General features: G+C 47.0%; 1 protein-coding gene across 1 annotated transcript in view; it reads left to right on the top strand.

The window, feature by feature from the left end:
• The window catches only part of st14a (ST14 transmembrane serine protease matriptase a), a 55,903-nt gene extending 39,863 nt beyond the window's left edge, over nucleotides 1-16,040 (top strand). Inside the window, exons 12-19 of the mRNA XM_056283445.1 lie at nucleotides 1,463-1,567; nucleotides 4,250-4,357; nucleotides 4,464-4,580; nucleotides 6,141-6,263; nucleotides 6,520-6,703; nucleotides 11,596-11,867; nucleotides 12,721-12,857; nucleotides 14,944-16,040. Coding sequence (XP_056139420.1) covers nucleotides 1,463-1,567; nucleotides 4,250-4,357; nucleotides 4,464-4,580; nucleotides 6,141-6,263; nucleotides 6,520-6,703; nucleotides 11,596-11,867; nucleotides 12,721-12,857; nucleotides 14,944-15,105 — 1,208 coding nt within the window. The 3' untranslated portion in view covers nucleotides 15,106-16,040. The remainder of the gene's footprint in view (nucleotides 1-1,462; nucleotides 1,568-4,249; nucleotides 4,358-4,463; nucleotides 4,581-6,140; nucleotides 6,264-6,519; nucleotides 6,704-11,595; nucleotides 11,868-12,720; nucleotides 12,858-14,943) is intronic.
• Nucleotides 16,041-23,333: the final 7,293 nt, after the last annotated feature.

The raw sequence follows: 23,333 nt of genomic DNA, 5'->3' as shown, positions 1-23,333 counted from the left end.
TAGTTTGGTACACCCTGGAATGGCGTATCCCTACGTAGCGCCTACCAGAGGGGAGGCGTTGGAACAGGTTGTGACCGTTTCTCCTCAGCTTTTAATTGTAACCAGCCTCACATTTTAGCAGGGAGCTTAGAGAGCATCAACATCGATCCTGGCCTGATATGTTGGCTGATAGATTTCCCCAACTGAAAGGTCGCAACGTGTGAAGGTTAATGGCGTTTTATCAGATGTTGTTTTTTCCTCCACCGGCTCTCCCCAGGGGTACGTTCTCTCGTCTATTTGTCTTGTACACTGATGTGTGCCAAAGCCAATATGTGAGGTATCATATCATTAAGTCCGCCGATGATTCTGTCATCGTGTGTCTTCACACCACTGATGACCCTGATCATGGCCCCGTAGTATCAGAATTTATGGACTGGTGCAAATGGTCCTTCTTGGACATCAATGTGTCCAAAACTAAAGCGATGACAGTAGATTTTAGGGGGGGGGGGAAATCCTACAATAATCTCCCCTGTGAAGATTAATGGTCAGGCTGTTGAACTTGTGAAGCAGTACAAATATCTTGGCACTATAATTGATGACAAGCTGACCTTGAGCTTCATGTGGACGCTGTGTGTAGAAAAGCACACCGGCACACATACTTTTATCGTAAGCTTCCAGGTTTTAACGTGGACAATACCTTCATGAAAATGTTTTATTCCTATTTTATTGATTCAGTCCTTACATTCTCCTTTGTCGGCTGGTGCGAGTCACTTTACCCTCAAACATACAAGGTGAGGCCCTTGAAGAAGGCCCAGTCAATCCAGGCTGATCCAAGCCAGCCCCTGTCCAAGGCGTTCAACTTGTTTCCGTCTGGCTGCAGTTACAATCGGCCAACATGCAGGACCAATACACTTAAGAACTCACTTGTCCCGGCTGCCATTGACCTTTTAAATAACTCAGTGTGAGTTTTTCTATTGTGTTTGTTGTCCATTTATTGTTGTTTGTCTGATGGTTATGTGTTCCTGCTGGCTATACAACAAATTGCCTTTCAGGGATAATAAAGACGTCCTTGATCTTGACCTTGACTTGTGGCCCCCTGGTAAATAATTCAGGACCCCAAGACTAAAATTAAACAGGACCAAGGCTTTGTTTGTTCACTCAGCCATCAGTCTACTCAATATGCAAAAAAAAAAAGATGATTTGCCTACCCATTTCTACTTAACAACTGTCTTGCCTCCTTTTGCAGATAATTTGGCATTTTTCTACTCATGCACTTTTGCACAGGGTTACGATAAGAGTTCATGCCCCTTTGTCGTTTTGATACTGTGAGACTTCATAGTATGTGGGATGCAAGTGTGCACTGATCTTATTGTGTAGTCTGATTGTCTCTTGTACTGAGCTTTGTTAAGCCTGACTATGCAGCAAATTTCCTTTTCCGGACAATGTACTGATTGATTGATGGATCGCTGATTGATTTTCACAGCTTGTCCTAAGGAATTCCAGTGCAAGAACCAGCGCTGCATTAAATCTGCGCTCACGTGTGACGGCTGGAACGACTGCGGAGACCTGAGTGATGAACTGAACTGCCGTGAGTGCAAAGTGCAATAAATCGCCCTCATTTATAATGGAAACACATGGAGCAACACACTCGGCACAGCCATGATTATAAGAATAGAAATATTCTTGATAATAATAATAACTGTTTCTAAGACTTTTACATCTGATAAAAAGGTTTTGGAAAGTGCTTCACAATCCACAGCAAACCATAATGCACGGGCCGACGGGGCCCGGGCCCCAGGGCCCCGCCCTTCTGGGGGCCGCCAAGATTAGCGAAATTACGTCCTCTGAAATCCGCCCAATGGTTACCCCTTCTATAAATAATCATTACAAGAGGTAATGTCGATTACCAGGGTTTATATAAGACATGATTTCACTAGAATTCTCAATCATGGTGGCAAAATATTGTAACGTGCATGGATAAGAAGACACGCTGGCCGCTGGCTGGCGGGTCTGACCCTTTAGTCGAGCGGTTAGCGATGTCTCCTGCGGTGCAGGCGATACGGGTTCGCTTCCCGGCCGCGGCAGTTCCTGTGGTTGCGTTGTCCCCCGAATTCGCTACGATATTTTTTTCCAATTGTATGCCAAAAATATTCCTGTATTACTTCAAATATGGATTCATTAGCACCAATGTACAATTAAATGTTATAGGCTACACATACAAACAAAAACAAAAATCATTAGGGTGATTCAAGGGTGATGCAGGACCCCTCCGCTTTGCATCGGGGTCCTGCATCACCCTGTCGGGGTTTATTTCGTAATAATAACCGGCTCACTGTACATTATCCCTTACATAGTCAATGCATTCTGGGAGGTAACGTCAACGTGACGTTTGCGCGCCTTAGCAGTTAGTGCTGGTGACGGGTGAAATAATAATAACAACAATAATAATAATAATAATGTAACGTTTTGTAGGTCCTTTAATAATATCACATGCGTTGCGTTGTTTCCGGTGATTACTGTAAGTCACATGACTAATCAAAACTGCTTGGTGAAATTGCATTCAGACCCTCTGGTGTTGTTATAGGGGGGCCTCGTGAATTATTGTGCCCCAGGCCCCAGATTGGTGTAATCCGTCCCTGCTTGTACATGTTATCATAGTTTCACTGTCAAATATGGAGGAAGAACATTGGTGTTCAAGTTATATTTGTATACCGCGAAATATGAGTTGATGTTATCCATAACCGCTCCATTTATTTACGTTCAATATCTGTCTCCCGGCTCACTGCCCGCTAGGCAGCATCTCTCTTGTGGGGCAGTTTGGATTTTTTTCCTCCCCAGTCGTACGTGGCCAATTACCCCACTCTTCTGAGCCTTCCCAATTGCTGCTGCACCGCCTCTGCCAATCCGGAGAGGGCTGCAGACTACCACATGCCTCCTCTGATACATGTGGAGTTGCCAGCCGCTTCTTTTCACCTGACAATGAGAAGTTTCACCAGGGGGACGTAGCACATGGGAGGATCACGCTATCCCCCCCCCCCCCCCCCCCCGAACAGATGCCTCGAGTAGGCGCTAGTGCAGCGACCAGGACACATACCCACATCCGGCTTCCCACCTGCAGACACGGCTAATTGTGTCCATAGGGACGCCCGACCAAGCCGGAGGCAACACAGGGGTCCGAACCAGGATCCCCGTGTTGGCAGGCGATGGACTACACTGCTATGCTACCCGGACGTCTGGCAGTTTGTAGTTTTCATGGGCAATGTCGTACAATACCGGCTGGTAAGACACAGCACCAATCAAAGTCTCCTCCATCCTGGCTCACTAAGAAAACTACTACAGCCAATTACAGCCAAGTGGGGTCAACCACACACACTTCTTTGCTGTTGGTTGAGGCTGCGGATTCGCGTGTCAGAGTTCACCAGAGTTGAACTCCACGCGAAGCAAACCCAAAAATTTCTTTCGCCACCGGAAACGAATGTTTTATTCACCCTTTCGCTCACATGGAATGGAAGTTAATTATCAATTAACATAAATGATCAAATAAAACAGACGAGGCATATTGAACACCGTGTGTATTGTGGACATCCCACGACCCACCTGGCTCCTGCACCCATAGTCTGAAAACCAGTGTTACCATATAACTCAGCCTGAATTTCAATCATTAAGATTTGTTAGCTTAGGGCGTCCGGGTAGCGTAGCGGTCTGTTCCGTTGCCTACCAACACGGGGATCACCGGTTCGAACCCCCGTGTTACCTCCAGCTTGGTCGAACGTCCCTACAGACACAATTAGCCGTGTCCGCGGGCAGATAGCCGGATGTGGGTATGCGTCCTGGTCGCTGCACTAGCGCCTTCTCTGGTCGGTCGGGGCGCCTGGGGGAACTTGGGGGGGGGGGGCAGTGTGATCCTCCCACGCACTACATCCCCCTGGCGAAACTCCTCACTGTCAGGGGAAAAGAAGCAGCTGGCGACTCCACATGTATCAGAGGAGGCATGTGGGTCGGCAGGAGGGGTGGAGGAGCGACCGGGATGGCTTGGAAAATAGGGTAATTGGCCAAGTATAATTGGGGAGAAATTCCCCCCCCCCCCCAAAAAAAAGATTTGTTAGCTGGAAAGGCTACATAAAGCTATTTCACAGTGGAAAGAGATTGGTTCCCCGTTCACCACATAGCTGGCATGACATTATTATTATTATTATTAATATTAATTACTGCATGTGTGGTTTGCTGACACCATGGCATTACATTTTAATCAAACCGTGTGTCCCAACAGAGTGCAAGTCGGCTGACATCAAATGTAAGAACGGATTGTGCAAGCCCATGTTCTGGCTGTGTGACGGCGTGGACGACTGCGGAGATAACTCGGACGAACTGAACTGTGGTAAGTCCTGGCTGTCGTGCGGAGGACACACACAGGCAGCCGCGACGGGTTTCCTTTCTGTCTTCTAACGCCTCACTTCCTCCCTTCTTTCTCTGGTTTGGTTAAGGCGCGTGTAAATCTGGAGAGCTGACGTGTCGGAACGACAAATGTGTGTCTGAGAAGAAACGCTGCGACGGCAGGGACGACTGCGGGGACGGGTCCGACGAGCTGGACTGTGGCAGAAGTGAGTCTGGTTTTCCGCTTTCTGCCACTGTCTTTCCTACGCGAAGGGTGGGACCAAAAAATAAATTGTTTGTTTGTTAAAGAGTTTTCTTAAATAGGGGCGTCCGCGTAGTGTAGCGGTCTGTTCTGTTGTCTGCCAACACGGGGATCGCCGGTTCGAATCCCCATGTTACCTCCGGTTTGGTCGGGCATCCCTACAGACACAACTGGCCGTGTCTGTGGGTGGGAAGCCGGATGTGGGTATGTGTCCTGGTCGCTGTGCTGGCGCCCCCTCTGGTGGTCGCACCTGTTCAGGGGGGGAGGGGTAACTGGGGGCAACAGTGTGATCCTCCCACGCGCTACGCCCCCCTGGTGAAACTCCTCACTGTCGGGTGAAAAGAAGCAGCTGGCGACTCCGCATGTATCGGAGGAGACGTGGTAGTCTGCAGCCCTCCCCGGATCAGCAGAGGGGGGGGTAGAGCAGAGACCAGGACGACTCAGAACAGTGGGGTAATTGGCCGGGTACAATTGGGAAGAAAAGGGGGCGGGGCTTCTTAAATCGGGGGACATTACTGACGGATGAGATTTGTGCAAATACAATGTCAGTTGAAACAAACATCAATGACTTCACCTGTTGGCAGGTATTGTGTTTCGCTTGTCTTAACACAGATGGGGTTCTAACAGTCGGTGTTAGACTAGCTGATTCAGGATGTGGATTGCTTTGCAGAATATGCCCATGGCATTTTACCCTCTGCTGGGGCTGAGGTATAATTCATTGTTATCGTTTGGGCCTATCATCTTTCAGTTATTTTACCGGGATGAAATTTGGATATTCTCATATCATCATGCACAAGTTTGTTGTTTAAATTAATGATAGTAGTCCGCGGTGGTGTAGCGGTCTAAGCATCGGCTTTGTGTGGATGCAGTGGCCCACTGGGGACGGGGGTTCGCGCCCCGGTCTCGTCAGATCCAACTATGGCCGGACTCGATGAAGCGGCAATCATTGGCAACACTGTCTTCGGGAGGGGGGCGGAGTCGGCTTGTGTTCGCCACGTGAATGCGTCTCTGGGTGTGTCGGGAAAAAGCAGTGGTTCGGCCCGGAGTCGCCTCGTCACGAAGGTGGGGAGGCGTCTCCTTCGAGACTGCCGGCCGGAGAGACGCAGTTGGCGAACGCACGCAGTACGAGGGTGGGTGTTTGAATTAAAATAGGGATCGATTGGCCACTAAATTGGGAGAAAAGGGGAAAAATCAGAAATAAATTTGAAATTAATGATAATAAGAATCTGCTACCTACATTTTGTTCATAAAATGAGGTCTGAAATATTTGAGGACGTGTTATTTGGATACCAGTTCTGATTTGATGGTGCACTTTACATTAGCAAACAGTTCAACGTGATGGACCTCAGTTGGACCCTGAAACATTGTGTCTTTGCATATGTAAATATATCATGATATGTATCAATGTTGTGTAAAATTCCCCGTGATAGTTGCGATGATGAGATGTTCCATATCGCCCAGCACCATGGGCTGCATTGTTGAGTACTAATCAGTCCTTTTCAAATTCCTCTGCCGTTTCCCCCAGCCGTGGATGTGAGTTGTTCTGATCTGACATATAAATGTCAAAACAACAAGTGCATTAACAAGGTGAACCCGGAGTGCGACGGGACACCGGACTGTGATGATGGATCCGACGAGGCCAACTGCGGTATGTTGTAAAAATTCATTTCCCCGGGTACATACACGCCGTTCACTGTCGGGCTCCGGCTGACACGCGTAACGTCAAAACTAGTCATTAGTCGACTTGTTTGTTTGCATTGTTCAGCTTGCACGACAAAACAGCTGTGCAGGAGGTGAGGTGAGGTTCAAATCTCCCAACGCCTCAGCTGGATGCCTGTCGGCAGGCCCGAGCAGGCCTATCCATCCCTGCGTCTGACTGACTGGTTGGGTTATGTGCCTTGCAGACTGCGGGAGGAGCAAGTTCAAGACATCGCGCATCGTCGGCGGTCAAGATGCGGAGGAAGGGGAGTTTCCCTGGCAGGCCAGCCTCCATATCAAGAACTTTGGCCATGTGTGCGGCGCCTCCATCATCAGCCCGCGCTGGCTGGTCACCGCCGCTCATTGTGTGCAAGATGATGGCAAGACCAGGTTAGTTTCGCACTCCTACCTGTTCGGTCCTGTAGCGTTTAGTGGGATGTGGCATCTGTTCTCTCCCATACACGTTCTCAAAGACCACATCCACAGCTACAGTTCTGATCTGTTGTTGCCTGTACCCGATTTTGTTTTGTTTGTTTTTTTGTATTTCACCTTTATTAGACAGTGCAGGGAAGAGGTTGACAGGAAATGAGGGGTAGAGAGGGGAGGGTATGCCGTGCAACAAAGGTTGCCGGCTGGATTCAGACCGGCAGAGTTGCGACCATGTGGCCGTGTGGTGTGCGCTCCAACAATTCAGCTGCAGAAGTGCCTCGTTTTGTTTGTTTGTTTGTTTGTTTGTTTGTCATCTGTTGCCATCTACTTTTACAAGTGACCCATGTCCAGTTCTTGTGCTTACCCCGTAACTCTTTGGTTTGCACGTGAAACACGCGGCATGTCTCAGCCTACACGGGAGTTTGGTCACTGATCAGGAAGTAAACAACTGCAGGTGAACATCATGTCGTTCAAAGTGTGACAAGCGTGTGAGAGTTGTATTGTGAATGATGTGCGATTCAAAACGACCTGAAAAATCCAGTTTGTATGGTTACATGAGAGCTGCACTGGCAGAGATCAGAGTCTTATCCGATTTAGTATTTCCACGGATTAACCTGGTCAAATTCGGCTCTGAAAATATCCGATTCCATGTGGGGGTTTTTCCTGGTAACATGGTCATAATACTTATTTGATTTGTGTGCGAAAAATTGGAATTGGGGGCGTCCGGGTGGCATGGCGGTCTATTCCGTTGCCTACCAACACGGGGATCTCTGGTTCGAATCCCCGTGTTACCTCCAGCTTGGTCGGGCGTCCCTACAGACACAATTGGCCGTGTCTGTGGGTGGGAAGCCGGATGTGGGTATGTGTCCTGGTCACTGTACTAGCGCCTCCTCTGGTTGGCCTGTTTGGGGGGGGGGACTTGGGGGAATAGCGTGATCCTCCCACGCGCTATGTCCCCCTGGCGAAACGCCTCACTGTCAGGTGAAAAGAAGCGGCTGGTGACTCCACATGTATCGGAGGAGGCATGTGACAGTCTGCAGCCCTCCCCGGATCGGCAGAGGGGGTGGAGCAGCGACTGGGATGGATCGGAATAGTGGGGTAACTGAACATGTACATTTGTGGAGAAAAAGGGGGGGGGAAAGTCACATACACAAAAAATAATCAGAATTGAGTCAATTGTACCAGGGGGGCTAAACATAGCCCAAATTAAGGATTTTTTTTTTTTTTTACTTTCCAATTACGGGTCGATTCCATATTTTACCAGACAGTTGACAACCCTGTCCATTCCCTATCCAGTATTGAGTGTAAAACTGTCACTACAGTTTATGTTTTAGCACCTTAAATGATCTTAGTCCGCCTGTGAACCGTGGACCTACAACATGAGACTCTGTGACCTTATTTACACTGGAAACTAGAACCTGTTTTTGTTTTTCACAATAAACATAGAAGCATATATGGACCCCCCCCCCCCCCCCATACACAAAGCCTCTCAAAATGAATAAGCTAGACAGGAGTGAAATTAAGTGATCACTGTTTAGCAGTTTCTCTTTTGGATGACACGTGATCATTAAGTTTTCATATTTCTGTTAGATATCTGGTAGATGCTCTTGTCCACAGTGAATCAAAGTGAATCTGTTTGTAGAGTTGGCTTTAAATGTAGATCAATACATCGATTGGTTATGATGGGCTCGGGGGCATTTTATCTCCCATTAGACGAGAGAGAAAAATCTTTCCAAAAATTTTAAATTCTCACCGTGGGCCTTAACAAAGATTAACAACCAAAGGTCTTTGGGGACAGATCTTTGGATTTCAGAGTGAAGATGGGGCCATTCAATATAATGAGATTCCATGAAAAACATTCTACATTAGATTTCCTTGATTCTGACCTTTGATCACTATAACCACAATCACTATTAACGGTTTTGACTGTACTATTAGTTGCTATTAGTCTTATTCCAGCTGCTTGAGTATTAGTCCTTTTCTCTATACATCTGCTGCTGGTTCCTAGTGGGATCTTATTCTAGCTGTAGCTGTCTTATTCTATTAACCTACTTTTCTTATTTACTTAATCTAGCTGTAGCTGTTTTTTTCACCTAGTGTGCCCTTAGATATTTCTTGTTGCCTAGCTGTTTTGACTTAGTTATCCTTTTAGCTTATAAATATATTCCTTGGTAACTTGCTATTTGCAGTTTTAATAGTATTGTGTGAGTTTTGATAAGAGTTTTACATAAGTGACCAGTTTCTGGGCAATAAGCCTATTTTCAGTGTACCTCTTTGGCCAATTGGGTGTTAAGTGGCCAGGGTGTGGCCTGCACTCCTGGCAGACAATTAGCTATCAGTGTTCTTTAAATCACTGCTGCTACTTGGAAGCATTAGCTTCCAGGCAAACAAGCCTAGGTTGAACGAAGACTAGAGTGAACAAAGGCAAGCACGACTTTTTCCAGCCAAGACTTCGTCAAGCACAGACTGCTCTTTTTAGATCCGGTCAGTCATCTGTGTCTTGTGTACCTAGTATAGACTATGTGTTTCCTTTGCATTCCTGTCCTTTCCTCTTCCCGGGGCAGACATAGACATTGGGTCACTCCTAGGTGCTGTGACCCTACCAATCTCATCTATCCCACTCTCTCCACTCACGTTGAGCAAGTGGTGATGGGAGGGCTCTGGAATTGCCAGTCTGCGGTGCCGAAAGCTGAGTTTATCTCAGGCTACGCATTCTTGCTCTCCCTCAACTTGCTCAAACTGAGACCTGGATCATGCCAGAAAACGCTACCACACCCGCAGCTCTGTCTGATGTGTACTCTTTTTTTCACACTCCCAGAGCTGGGAGGCAGGGTGGTGGTACTGGCCTGCTAATCTCCCCGAAATGGAAATACGCTCTTGTTTCCATTCCACAATTTTCTCCGCCCTCTTTTGAATTTCATGCTGTTACTGTCTCTTATCCAGTCAGACTCACCATTGTGGTTGTGTACCGCCCACCAGGCCCCCTTGGTGACTTTCTGGAAGAGCTTGATACACTTGTCTCACACTTCCCTGATGATGACTCTGCACTTGTCCTTCTCGGTGACTTCAACATCCACACTAACAAGCTAGATCCTCTTCTCTCTTTCCTCTCCTCCTTTGACCTTCACCTCTCACCCTCTCCTGCTACCCACAAGGCCGGCAACCAGCTGGACCTTATCTTTACTAGACACTGTCCTATTTCCAATCTCTCTGTTACTCCCCTCCAGCTCTCTGACCACTATTTCATGTCCTACTCTCTCTCCCTCTCTTCACCCCCCTCAGCCCCGCCCCCTACCCACATGGTTTCCACCCGTAGACACCTCCTCTCTCTCTCCGCCACTGATCTTTCTTCCTCTGTTACCTCTATCCTCCCTACACCTGAATCTTTCTCTCTCCTACCCCCTGACACTGCTACTGATCTTCTTCTCTCTACCCTCTCTTCTTCTCTGGACAATCTCTGTCCCCTCACCTCCAGGCCTGCACACCCAACTCCACCTGCCCCTTGGCTGATCGACTCAGTACGTACTCAGTACGTACGTACGCCTGAGAGTGGCAGAGCGCAAATGGAGAAAAGGCAAACTCCCAGAGGACCTTCTCAACTTCCAGTCTCTTCTTTCCACTTTCTCCTCCTCCCTTTCTGCTGCTAAGGCTGCCTTCTATCGCTCTAAAATCCTATCCTATCCTCTGCCTCTAACCCTAAGAAACTCTTTGAAACCTTCTCTACACTTCTTCAACCCCCACCTCCTCCTCCTACTCCCCCCCTTCTCCCTGATGACTTCGCTAACTTCTTTGACAAGAAGGTAAACGACATCATATCCTCCTTTTCTCACCACCTGGTTAGCGCTGCTTGCACTATCCCACCCTCTGCACCCTCGCTCCCCTCTCCCCCGACGAGGTTCTAAACCTCATCGCATCCAGTTGCCCCACCACATGCTCCCTTGACCCGGTCCCCTCCCCTCTTCTTCAGTCTATAGCACCTGAACTCCTTCCTTATCTAACCCACTTTATCAACACCTTTCTCCAGGCAGGATGCTTTCCATCTGCCTTCAAGACTGCTAGAGTCACCCCCCTTCTCAAGAAACCATCACTTAACTCCTCTGACGTCAAAAACTACAGACCAGTTTCCCGTCTACCCTTTCTATCCAAAACTTTCTAACGTGCTGTCTTTAACCAGAGTTCTCCCACACAACTCCCCTCCTCATGTCCCTACACTGGCTCCCAGTAGCTGCTCGCATCCGGTTTAAGACTCTGGTGCTACCCTACAGGGCAGTGAAAGGAACAGCTCCTTCCTATCTCCAGGCCATGGTCAAGCCCTACACCCCCGCCCGACCACTTCGCTCTGCTGCCTTGGGACTCCTGGTTGCCCCGTCGCTCAGAGGCCCCTGCTGCCGATCGACCCGGTCCCGGCTCTGTTCTGTCCTGGCCCCACGGTGGTGGAATGAACTCCCCACTGAGGTCAGGACAGCCGAGTCGCTGCCCATCTTTTGGCGCAGGTTGAAAACTCACCTCTTCAAGAATTACTACCCTGCTACTTGCTCTTAGCACTTGCTGTATTCACTCATTTAAAAAAAAATCTCTTTCTTGTGCTTTTACTTTAGCACTGGTTTTGCTCTTAAATGCTTGTTTAGATGCACTTATGACCTCTGATGACCAGTAGTTCTCCTGATTTCCTGTGTTAAATGCACTTATTGGTAAGTCGCTTTGGATAAAAGTGTCGGCTAAATGACTGTAATGTAATGTACCACCCAAAAAAAAAAAAAAGATATGGTCATGTGCTCTAGAGCCTCTTGATGATTCCCATGCACACAGAATTGAACTTCAAGGTCGTCTTTGTGTGCGATTGTCACCCTCAGGTACTCCCAGCCCGGCATATGGGAGGCGTATCTGGGTCTCCATGTCCAGAGGCAGGTCAAAAACAGCATCGTGAAGAGGAACCTGAGGCAGATCATACCTCACCCGTATTACAATGACTTCAACTTTGACAATGACATCGCCCTAATGGAGCTGGACAGCCCGGTCACCTACAGCGACTACATCAGGCCCATCTGCATGCCCTCCCCACAACATGTATTCCCTACGGGCAACTCGGTGTGGATCACAGGATGGGGTGCCACCCGCGAGGGAGGTGAGCGCAAACAACCACAAGACTTTGTGTTCTTTACACTGGCAAATCACTGTTTGGTTGAAAGAGCAACTAAACCAGATCGAGTCTGAAATAGTGGAGACGGTTCACTCTCTCTGTTTACAATATGAGTTTGAAAGGTTAAGATGGCAGCCCTGACAATGTAAGACCCTGCAAAGTCATGCTGTCGGCAAAATTGTCCAATCAAAGAACGTTTCAAAGCACGTTTGAATCCTGTTACTTCCGGCTTTGTTGGGCGTCCCTACAGACACAATTGGCCATGTCTGCGGGTGGAAAACCAGATGTGGGTATGTGTCCTGGTCGCTGCACTAGCACCTCCTCTGGTCAGTCGGGGCACCTGTTCCGGGAGGGGGGGGAACTGGGGGAAATAGCGTGATCCTCCCACGTGCTACTTCCCCCTGGTGAAACTCCTCAGTGTCGGGTGAAAAGCAGTGGCTGGCGACTCCACATGTATCGGAGGAGTCTTGTGGTAGCCTGCAGCCCTCCTCGGATCAGCAAAGAGGGTGGAGCAGAGACTGGGACGGCTCAGAAAATCCGGTAATTGGCCAAGTACAATTGAGGAGAAAAGGGGGGGATCCCCCCCCAAAAAAGTGACGTTTTGAATGGAGGACTTTTACTATTAATGGAGTATTCTTAAACTGTTGTATTGTTACTTTTACTTAAGTAAAGGAGTTGAATACTCTTTCCACCACTGAGTATTAGTATAGTGTGGTTTAGCATAACGTAACATCAACTGGGTAGACACTACAAGAAGGTAGACTCCCGCCATGATAGCATCGTGTTAGACAAAGCGCTACATAGATCTGATGATGTCTGTTTTGCATGTGTGATCCAGGATACGGTGCAAACGTGCTGCAAAAGGCTCAAGTCCGTATCATCAACAGCACCGTGTGCAACCGACTGATGGGAGGTCAGCTCACATCCCGGATGATGTGCGCTGGTGTGCTGAGCGGAGGGGTGGATGCCTGTCAGGTACTACGAAGAACACATGGCAACCTGTGTTTCCATCATGCTGTTTTTCAATGGAGAAATTTGAAGTTGTGAATGATGCACAAACAACAGAAAAAAAAGACTGAGATAAAGAATGATGAAAATACAAGTTTCAAATATCTCTCGTGCCAGAAATAGGCATTTTTCTCCTGAATGATTTTGATGAGGTACTCTTGTGACATGTGATGAGGAAGCTGTTTATTGGTTCAAAACCAGCTAAAAGAATTGCACTTAATTACAGTTTTTCTACTTTTCAAAAGTTCTTATTTGGACAGAAGCTGGCTACCATGTCCCCCTTCCGCCTGTTATACCGAGCTGCTTCTAAAGTGGCACCAGTAAACTTTGCTTTAACATACACTAGACGGTCAAAAGTATGTGGATACCCCTTCTAAGTGTGTTCGGCTATTGCAGCCACATCCATTGCTAACGGATGCATGAAATAATGCATACAGCCATGCAGTCGCCACAGACAAACATTGGCAGTAGAAGGGGTCATACTGATGCGCTCAGTGACTTTGAACGTGGCACTGTCATAGGATGCCACCTTTCAAAAAAGTCAGTTGGTCAGATGTCTTCCCTGCAACATCTGTCTGTTATTGTGAAGTGGAAACGTCTTGGAGCAGCAACAGCTCAGCTGTGACGTGGTAGGCCACACAAGCTCACAGAACAGGACCGCCAAGTGCTGAAGTGTAGCACGTAAAAATCTGCCTGTCCTCGGTTGCAACACTCACTACTGGGTTCCAAACTGCCTCTGGAAGCAGTGTCAGCAGAAGAACTGTTCATCAGGAGTTTCATGAAATGGGTTTCCATGGCTGAGCAGCCGCACCCAAGCCTAAGATCACCGTGTGTAATGCCACGTGTTGGCTGGAGTGGTGTAAAACACACCGCCATTGGACTCTGGAACAGTGGAAAAAACACATTCTCTGGAGTGATGAATCACGCTTCACTGTCTGGCAGTCTGACAGATCAATCTGGGTTTGGAGGATGCCAGGAGAACGCTACCTGCATGGATGCGTAGTGCCAACTGTAAAGTTTGCTGGAGGAGGAACAATGGTCTTGGGGCATGTTCCAAAATCTAGTGACAATGCAGTCAGGCAGGTAACGTTCTCCTGGCATCCACCAAACCCAGACTCGTCCATCAGACTGCCAGACAGAGATGCATGATTCGTGACTCCACAGAACACGTTTCCACTGCCCCAGAGTCCAGTGGCAGCGTGCTTTACACCACACCATCCCGCGCTTGGCATTGTGCTTGGTGACGTAAGGCTTGCATGCAGCTGCTTGGCCATGGAAACCCATTCCATGAAGCTCCTGGCACACAGTTTTTGTGCTGATGTTGATGCCACAGGAAGTTTGGGACTCTGCAGTTATTGAGTCAACAGAGCGTTGGTGACTTTTACACACTATGCGCCTCGGCACTCGTTGACGCCGCTGTGTTGTGACTTTACGTGGTCTGCCACTTTGTGGCTGAGTTGCTGTTGTTCCTAAACGCTTCCACTTTTCAATAATACCACTCACAGTTGACCGTGGAACATCCAGCAGAGAAGAAATTTCATGAACTGACTTATTGCAAAGGTGGCATCCTGTGACAGTACCACGCTTGAATTCACTGAGCTCTTCGGGACGACCCATTCTTTCACAAATGTCTGTAAATGCAGACTGCGTGGCTAGCTGCTGGGTTTTCTACCCCTGTGGCAATGGGTCTGAATGAAACACCTGAATTCAATGATTGAGAGGTGTGTCCCAATAGTGTAACTTGTTGCTACGCTATGAAGGAAAAAAAATGTCAAAAGCCCCCTTGGTTGGCTTTGTGAGAGGGATGTAAAACACGTTGCCGAAAACCAAAAAAAATTATCCGGTGCCGTTTTGAATAAAAGATTTTTAAACATAACAGACGCTGAACCAACCAACAAAGGGCATAGATGTAAATAAAATGATGTCCAAACTCATCACAAAGGAATGTGTGTGCGCGCGTTTAAGTAAAAGTGAGTGATCGTGGGTATGAGAGGACACCGTGACACCGTGCATCCTAACAAACCTGCGTCCCTGTCTCACGTGTCTGTTGTAGGGGGACTCTGGCGGTCCTCTGTCCAGCCCGTCTAGCGGCGGGCGTATGTTCCTGGCCGGCGTGGTCAGCTGGGGTGACGGCTGCGCTCGCAGAAACAAGCCCGGCATCTACTCGACGGTCACCATGTTTCGTGGCTGGATCAAGGAAAAGACGGGCGTGTAGACGGGGGGAGGAAACGGTCTTCACAGCACGGCGTGACGTGGAAATCCCGTAACGGGACCCGCAGCGAAGATTGTTATTCATTTATCGCCCGCTCATCTCCCCCCCCCCCCCCCCCCTTGATGGCGAGGCAAGACCCGGACTACTCCCCTTCTGCGACCTGCATGGACAGTGGACTGACTGTTGGCTTCAAGAGCAATTGCGACATATTTTATGTCCCATGCAGTTTTGCGAGGACGACTTCTTTTCTTCTTTTTTTTTAAATTCTGGCCGAAATATTTGTTGTTCTTGTAAATGAATGATTTTGTTGTGGTTTTTAGCTGTCTTTGTGTGCCGAGTTGTGTGTAGCACATTCTAGACTGGTTTATTAGGAATATTGTTACAAACAATGAGAATGAAATGCGCTTTGTGCAAGATTGTTTTTTGTTTTCCTCCACGCTACTGTCCAGCAGTGACATCACAGATCCTGCTGACCTTCCGCCTTAATGTGAATTATGTGCCATTTTCATCGTACTGTCTTTTAATTTATAAAGGGGAAAAAGAAAACATGACAACAAGCTGGTCCTTCTTGCCTCCCATGTTTCGGCGTCGTCTGCATTTAGTTTGCAGGTTCAAATATTAACTGAGCTGATGGCAAACGGCTCCTCAGCCCCCATGAACGGTGACACGAGTGTTTATTTTCAGGACGTCCTCGGTTATTCTCCAGGGCTGGCATTTCGTTAGCAGATGTGGAAGTCTTTTATATCTGCGCACAACACAAAGTAAAATCACTGGTTCATCATGGGGGGGGGGGGTGTTTCCGTTTTGATCTTTCACGTCTCCCACACGCCGATTCGACTCTCGCGCTCGACCGGCCATGACGTCGGCTGTATATTGTGTGCTCTCTCCAATCTGCTGTGTAAATTTATGTTTTATAAGGTGCGTTTTTAAATAAAATGATGCTGAGGTCCAATCAGATCTTGTGCGCTTATTTTGATTCGATGTAATAACTCACGGCACGGTGGCGCGGTGGTTGGCGCGGTCGCCTCACAGCAAGAAGGTGCTGGGTTCGAGCCCCGGGGTAGTCCAAGCTTGGTGGGTCGTCCCGGGTCGTCCTCTGTGTGGAGTTTGCATGTTCTCCCCATGTCTGCGTGGGTTTCCTCTGGGGGCTCCGGTTTCCTCCCACAGTCCAAAGACCTGTAGGTCAGGTGAATCAGCCGTACTACATTGTCTCTAGGTGTGAATGTGTGTGTGTGTATGTGTGTCGGCCCCGTGTGATGGCCTGGCGGCCTGTCCAGGGTGTCTCCCCGCCTGCCACCCAATGACTGCTGGGATAGGCTCCAGCATCCCCGCGACCCTGAGAGCAGGATAAGCGGTTCGGATAATGGATGGATGGATGGTGATAACTCACATTTAATGCATCGTTGTTGGGCTTTGCTGGCTCTTGACGTCTACGCTACTACACCAACTTCACATCATCCACCCATCCGTCCATTATCCAAACCGCTCATCCTGCTCTCAGGGTCGCAGGAGCCTATCCCAGCAGTCACTGGGCGGCGGGTGGGGAGACACCCTGGACAGGCTGTCGGGCCCTCACAGGGTCGACATAAACACACCTAGGGACAGTTTAGTACAGCCGATTCCCCTGACCCGCATGTCTTTGGACTGTGGGAGGAAACCGGAGCACCCGGAGGAAACCCACGCCGACACGGGGAGAACATGCAAACTCCACACAGAGGACGACCCCCGAGGTTGGACTACCCCGGGACTCGGACCCAGGACCCTCTTGCTGTGAGGCCACCGCGCTAACCACTGCACCGCCGAGCCGCCCAACTTCACATCATTTTATACTTTAATCCGTGGCAGAGCTGGCCTGTGCTGGATTTGCTATGCAAATGACTGAAGTCTCCACCTCCACCCAGGGCCGTGCCCCCGTGCTTTAAGACAAACGGCTCCGGCAGGAGATTTGCATTGTAGGTAGGGTGATGGACGGACAACGACGTCAGACGGGGACTGCTGGAGTCTGCAAAGCTGTCGGGATCCTGTGCTCTCTATGGGTCCAGATGCTGACGGGGTTCTGTCTGGCGTGTGACCCTGCAATGGGTACGTTTAAGAAACCATCCTCCCTTTAAATCTGTGTCGCTAGCGGTTGTTGTACACTTGTGTAGGTAACATACACACACAGAAACACACGCTTTTGTACTGAGCTGCCTTGTGAGGGGGAAAAACAAGATGTCTCTACCGCCTAGGTGGGCTGGTTCGGTGCAGGGATTTTCTCTCTAGCCCTCCACCTTCTCCCCGGTTGGAGCTCTTGATGTTTTCGCGGGGAGGGGGCCGCTGTGGTTCGGCCTTCGACGTGACACGCGACCTCCCAGGATCTTCCTGGGACCGTCGCCACCCAACGGTGGTCATCGTGCCGGGCCGGAGACCCGTCTCCGTTCAGCCGGACTGGGTGAGAGACATGGCGCAGGAGCTGCTGCTGGCAGGGCCCAAAAACGTGTTGGGAGCCGACTGGCTGGTGCCGCCGCAGCAGGAGATGAGGGGAGGGGCCCGGCAGGTCGGCGAGAGGCTGGCACAAGCCATTCAGGCTCTACTGGTGAGTTAACACTGCGCACACACATACAGACGCACACGTGTCTAGTGTAGATTTCAGTCAGATATGTGTAGCGGATGTACTGCCAGTCTGCTACTAGCTTGACTAGTCTGCAGGCGTGATGGTTTTAAACAAGAAGAGTCGACTCCGACGTGTAGGCTGCAAAACAGATTATACGTACACTGCTGCTTGGACTCAACACTCAAGTGTTTTACTGATGTCAGTAAGGTCTTGAAATGTTCATATCTTGGTCAGGGTAGGGCTAATCTTTTTTTTCATACTGCAAAACCAGCTTATCAAGGTATTTCGTCTTGCTTTAGGTCTCACAATGCTTATTTTAAGATCCTGCCAGTGAAATGTTGGTATCCCGCTGGCAGATGTTATCGCCTGTGTCAGCAAAGTTATTCTGCCCCCATCTAACGTGCCAGTGCCAGACTAGACAGATCGTTAACATGGTTGATCCAGTAAAGACTTGAGGCTTGGATAAGTTTAGGTCCTTCACTTAGCTTCCTTGTTTATCCAGCTTTCTCGCTGCATCCTTTCTCTTTAAAACCGCAACAAAATATATGAACAACATACTTCTGATTCCAGTTACTTGCACATGTGGTTGTTTGCTTCCATATTGATATTACAGGTACACTATAGCTAAGTATACATTCACAAAGCTGTTCTCCGGGACATTTCTATATCAGAATCAGAACGCTTTATTCATCCCGGGGGGGGGGGGGAATTGGGTAGCAACCACATTGTCAAATAAAGCAACTGTAAAAGCATTAAAACAATGAAACACAGTATTTTCAGGGAGGCAATATCAATTCAATTTGAAGTGAACCCATGATGCCATGGGCACTGACACACCTCCCATACCATCACAGATGCTGGCTTTTGAACTTTGCGCTGATAAGAATCTGGATGGTCCTTTTCCTCTTTAGCCCGGAGGACACGACGTCCAGGATTTGGAATGACAGATGGGTTCAAGGTGGAGGTGGGATTACGTCAAGGATCGGCTCTGAGCCCTTTCTTGTTTGCAATGGTGATGGACGGGCTGACGGACGAGATCAGGCAGGAGTCTCCGTGGACGATGATGTTCACGGAGGACATTGTGATCTGTAGCGAGAGTAGGGTGCAGGTGGAGGAGAGAGGTGGAGGTATGCACTGGAGAGAAGAGGAATGAAAGTCAGTAAGACAGAATACCTATGTGTGAATGAGAGGGAGGACAGTGGAATGGTGAGGATGCAAGGAGTGGAGGTGACGAAGGTGGATGAGTTTAAATACTTGGGGTCAACCGTCCAAAGTAATGAGGAGTGCAGAAGAGAGGTGAAGAAGAGAGTGCAGGCAGGGTGGAGTGGGTGGAGAAGAGTGTCAGGAGTGATTTGTGACAGAAGGGTACCAGCAAGAGTTAAAGGGAAGCTTTACAGGATGGTAGTGAGACCAGCTATGTTATATGGTTTGGAGACAGTGGCACTGATGAAAAGACAGGAGGTGGAGCTGGAGGTGGCAGAGATGAAGATGCTGAGATTTTCACTGGGAGTAACAAAGAAGGACAGGATTAGGAACGAGTATATTAGAGGGACCACTCAGGTTGGACGGTTTGGAGACAAAGCAAGAGAGACAAGACTGAGATGGTTTGGACATGGTTTGGAGGGGAGATGCTGGGTATTGTAACAATAGGAACTATTGTTAGGAACCATTGTTTAGTTCCTTGTTTCCACAGAGGTTGTTTATGTTGTTGCACCTTGAATAACGGACCGAGCGTGATGTATAACCTTACGTGCCGAAGTTATTATTAAAGTTTATAGCCCAGTGGGGTTGAAACGAGATGTAAAGTTTTATTAGTAGAAGGAAACAACTCACTTTAACAGGTATATTGGGAGAAGGATGCTGAATATGGAGCTGCCAGGGAAGAGGAGAAGAGGAAGGCCAAAGAGGAGGTTTATGGATGTGGTGAGGGAGGACATGCAGGTGGCTGGTGTGACAGAGAAAGATGCAGAGGACAGGAAGAGATGGAAACGGATGATCCACTGTGGCGCCCCCTAACGGGAACAGCTGAAAGTAGTAGTAGTAGTAGTAGTGGTGGTGGTAGTAGTAGTAGTAGTAGTAGTGGTAGTAGTAGTAGTAGTAATAGTAGTAGTAGTAGTAATAGTAGTAGTAATAGTAGTAGTAGTAGTGGTGGTAGTAGTAGTAATAGTAGTAGTAGTAGTAATAGTAGTAGTAATAGTAGTAGTAGTTGTGGTAGTAGTAGTAATAGTAGTAGTAGTAATAGTAGTAGTAGTAGTAATAGTAATAGTAGTAGTAATAGTAGTAGTAATAGTAGTAATAGTAGTAGTAGTAGTAGTAGTAGTAGTAGTGGTGGTGGTAGTAGTAATAGTAGTAGTAGTAGTAGTAATAGTAGTAGTAGTGGTAGTAGTAATAGTAGTACTAGTAGATTTGGTGAAAATTCCTTATAACAAGTCTTATAATCATGCAACAAGTACACTTTCTTGAACCAAGCAATATTATCTGCCAATATTATCTGGATGTTGTGTTACTGTAAAGCCCCTTGAGGCACATTTGTAATTTGTGATATTGGGTTATACAAATAAAATTGACTTAACTTGACTTGAGAACATTTTGCTGGCAGAATCTGGAGATAAACATTATGAGACTTAAAACAAGATAAAGTACATCGGTGAGATTGTCTCGGAAATGAAGTCTGGTACTCCCCCCCCCCCCCCCCCACCAGAAACGAGGTTCTTCTACAGACTTGTTCCACATAATTGGATTTGGAGTGGGAGCCCACGTTGCTGGTGTCGCTGGACGCCGCCTGCATGGGGCCATTGGAAGAATCACAGGTGGGCTTCTTGCTACCTGTTGTCAATTCAGTTCATTTTATATGAAGCAAAACCAGATTGAAAGTGCAGAGCTTTATTACAACGGAAAGCAGATTGTGCAGTTCGGGAAAAGTACTTTACTGCATGTATGGGTTTCAGTATAATCAGAATCAGAATACTTTATTCATCCCCGAGGGGAAATTGGGTATATTTTAAATATAAATTATAAATATAAACAACTACCATAACAACATTTTTTTCCCTTTAGGTCTGGATCCATTTGGCCCAATCTTTTCAGAGACAGACGAGGACGTGTCTTTGAATTATACTGACGCACAGTATGTGGATGTGGTCCATACAAACTTCAATGGTAAAATCTTCCGCTGTTAAAATCTGTTTGCCTCCTATTTGAATCAATTAACCTGAAGTTGCAGGCTGCTGTGAAAAAGCAGGGAACCCTGAACTGTGGATGGGGTGAGGCAATGGAGGAGAAAGACTAAGTACTGTAAGTGCCCAACAATCCTCATGTTCTACTGGTACTGCTGGTTTCCTATTCTGCCAGGTAGTTATTTACATTCACTTGTTACGTCCTGTGTTCCAGCCATTAAATCGGTGAGTTTTTAGATCTGGAACAGCAGGCAAAAATGAAATTATCTACCTGGCAGAATAGAAAACCAAAACCAGTATTGGTAAGGGGGGTCCCTGAGCCACTGCCATCAATAATAAGGGGCCCTTTGGACCAGCAGGTGTACTAAATCAGATGCGCCAGTGTGAGCAGCCCAGAGTTCTGAACAGCACCTCTGACCCCAGGCGACCTTTGAGCCCTGTGAGGAAATATTCCTGTACAACTATATATATATATATATATATATATAGTTGTAGAGGAGATAGATATGCAGAAAGATAAGGGAAATAATCTTGATTTCTTGTCTTAACTTGCCTCTGTAGCCAATGAGCCTGTGGCTGCCTTGGGGTTTTCCAGACCAGTGGGCCATATAGATTTCTACGTAGGTAAAGGACATCAACTTCCTGGTTGCCCTCAAGCTCTCATGCATAGTAAGTACATGAGGTAATGTAATGTGAAATTAGCTGAATACACCAGTAGCATAAGCCCAGACAGACTAATCTACTTGTTTTTGTATTGTTATAGGTGATCAGTACTTGCTCTGCAGTCATCACCGTGCCATCAAGATTTTTATCAGCTCCATCCAGGGTCCATGCTTGCTCAGCGCCTTCCCCTGTGACAACATGTCTGATTTTAAAAATGGCCTTTGCACACATTGTCACATCTCTGAACTCAAAGTCTGCCCACGACTGGGTGAGAGAGGAAAAAAAACAAATAATTATTCATTCGTTTGTTACCAATGCATAATCATATACACTGCAAAACAATAAAGTGTCCATTTTAACCATTTGCAGAATCTGAAGTTGAACGTTAAAATCTTATATTTCTTAAAACAAATGGAAGAGGCTGCCATTGAAGGGTGATACGTGCACTTTCTTCTATTGCAAATCAACTTTTTTTCAATGATTTTAATGGGTCAAGCAAAATTCTTTATTGATGCCAGTTGGGTTTCCTCTGTTGTATGCAAGATATTATCACTCAGTTGGAGAAAATCCTCGAGAAACTGCATGGAAACACTTAAAATTATGTTGACCCAATGGCAGACTTGTTCACTTGATTTAGAGCGAAAAGAAAATATTATGCTAAACATATGACAGGTTGACTAGTCTGGCATTATTTTTACTGTGCGGTCTGATATGCATGTAAAGGACAGAGAGAATTTCATCTTCTCTCACACAGGTTATGACATCAGCTGGTTTCCTCCACAACGTCCTTTCCCCTTCAAGCAAGTCAAAGCCGTCCTGGACATATCAGAAACTGCCCCATACTGTGGTCAGGACACAGACACGTTTGTTTCTTGGTTTACAAGGGAGGAATGTCTTTGCATGGTTATATCTGACTGCAGTTTTTGTCTGTTTTTAGTCTATCCATTTCTTCTCGAGATGCGTCTTGAAGGAAACACCTCACTGCAGGCACAGTTATTTATTCGGCTAAAGGGAGCTGTACGCAAAACACCAGTCATTCTGGTGTCAAGGTGATGGATAATCTGATTGTTTATTAAGTAGTAAATGTATTTTTCGAGGTTCTTTTGTTAAATATATCTATAATTACATCCCTGCAGTGCTTCCATGGTTGAGTTTCAGCCAAACAAGGTTTACCGCTTCGTGATGTCTGTGGACCACCTTGAAGACTTCAAGACTATGTCACTGAAATTTTATTCTCAACGTGTATTGTACTTCCAGTGGATGAAAAGTAGAGTTAAAATCAGCTATATAAAGCTGACCAAACTTCCTATTTCTACAGGGTAACTATGTCCACTGTAACAATCTGCCATTAGTACTGTCAGTCTCCGGCAATCTCTAAGACAAATACATTCTTTTCTTCCAGACATTTTTATTGGACGAAGAGCGTATCTGTGGTGGAAAACGATGTCATTCAAATCAGTCTCAGAAAGGCATCCACCTAAAAGAAGAATTGAGAATTACAAGGGTGACCTGGTCCAGCAAAAGGGTGAACGATTGTGCCACCACAGTTAGAGGTTCATTTCAACATAGGAAATTTTAAATTTTCATTTTATTGCAAAACACTGACTTAAAGTTGACTAATAAATATTTTCCTTGTTGTCTATCAGTGGATAGTGAAAACTAAAACGTTGACCAATTTTTTGCAAGTATGTTATAAATCAAACCTTTATATATACCTTTATATATATATATATATACCTTTATATGTATATATATACCTTTATATATATATACCTTTATATATACCTTTATATATATAT

The sequence above is a fragment of the Lampris incognitus genome, chromosome 7, assembly GCF_029633865.1.
Source record: "Lampris incognitus isolate fLamInc1 chromosome 7, fLamInc1.hap2, whole genome shotgun sequence".
Taxonomy (NCBI): Eukaryota; Metazoa; Chordata; class Actinopteri; order Lampriformes; family Lampridae; genus Lampris; species Lampris incognitus.
This window is presented reverse-complemented; position numbering and strand designations above follow the sequence as displayed.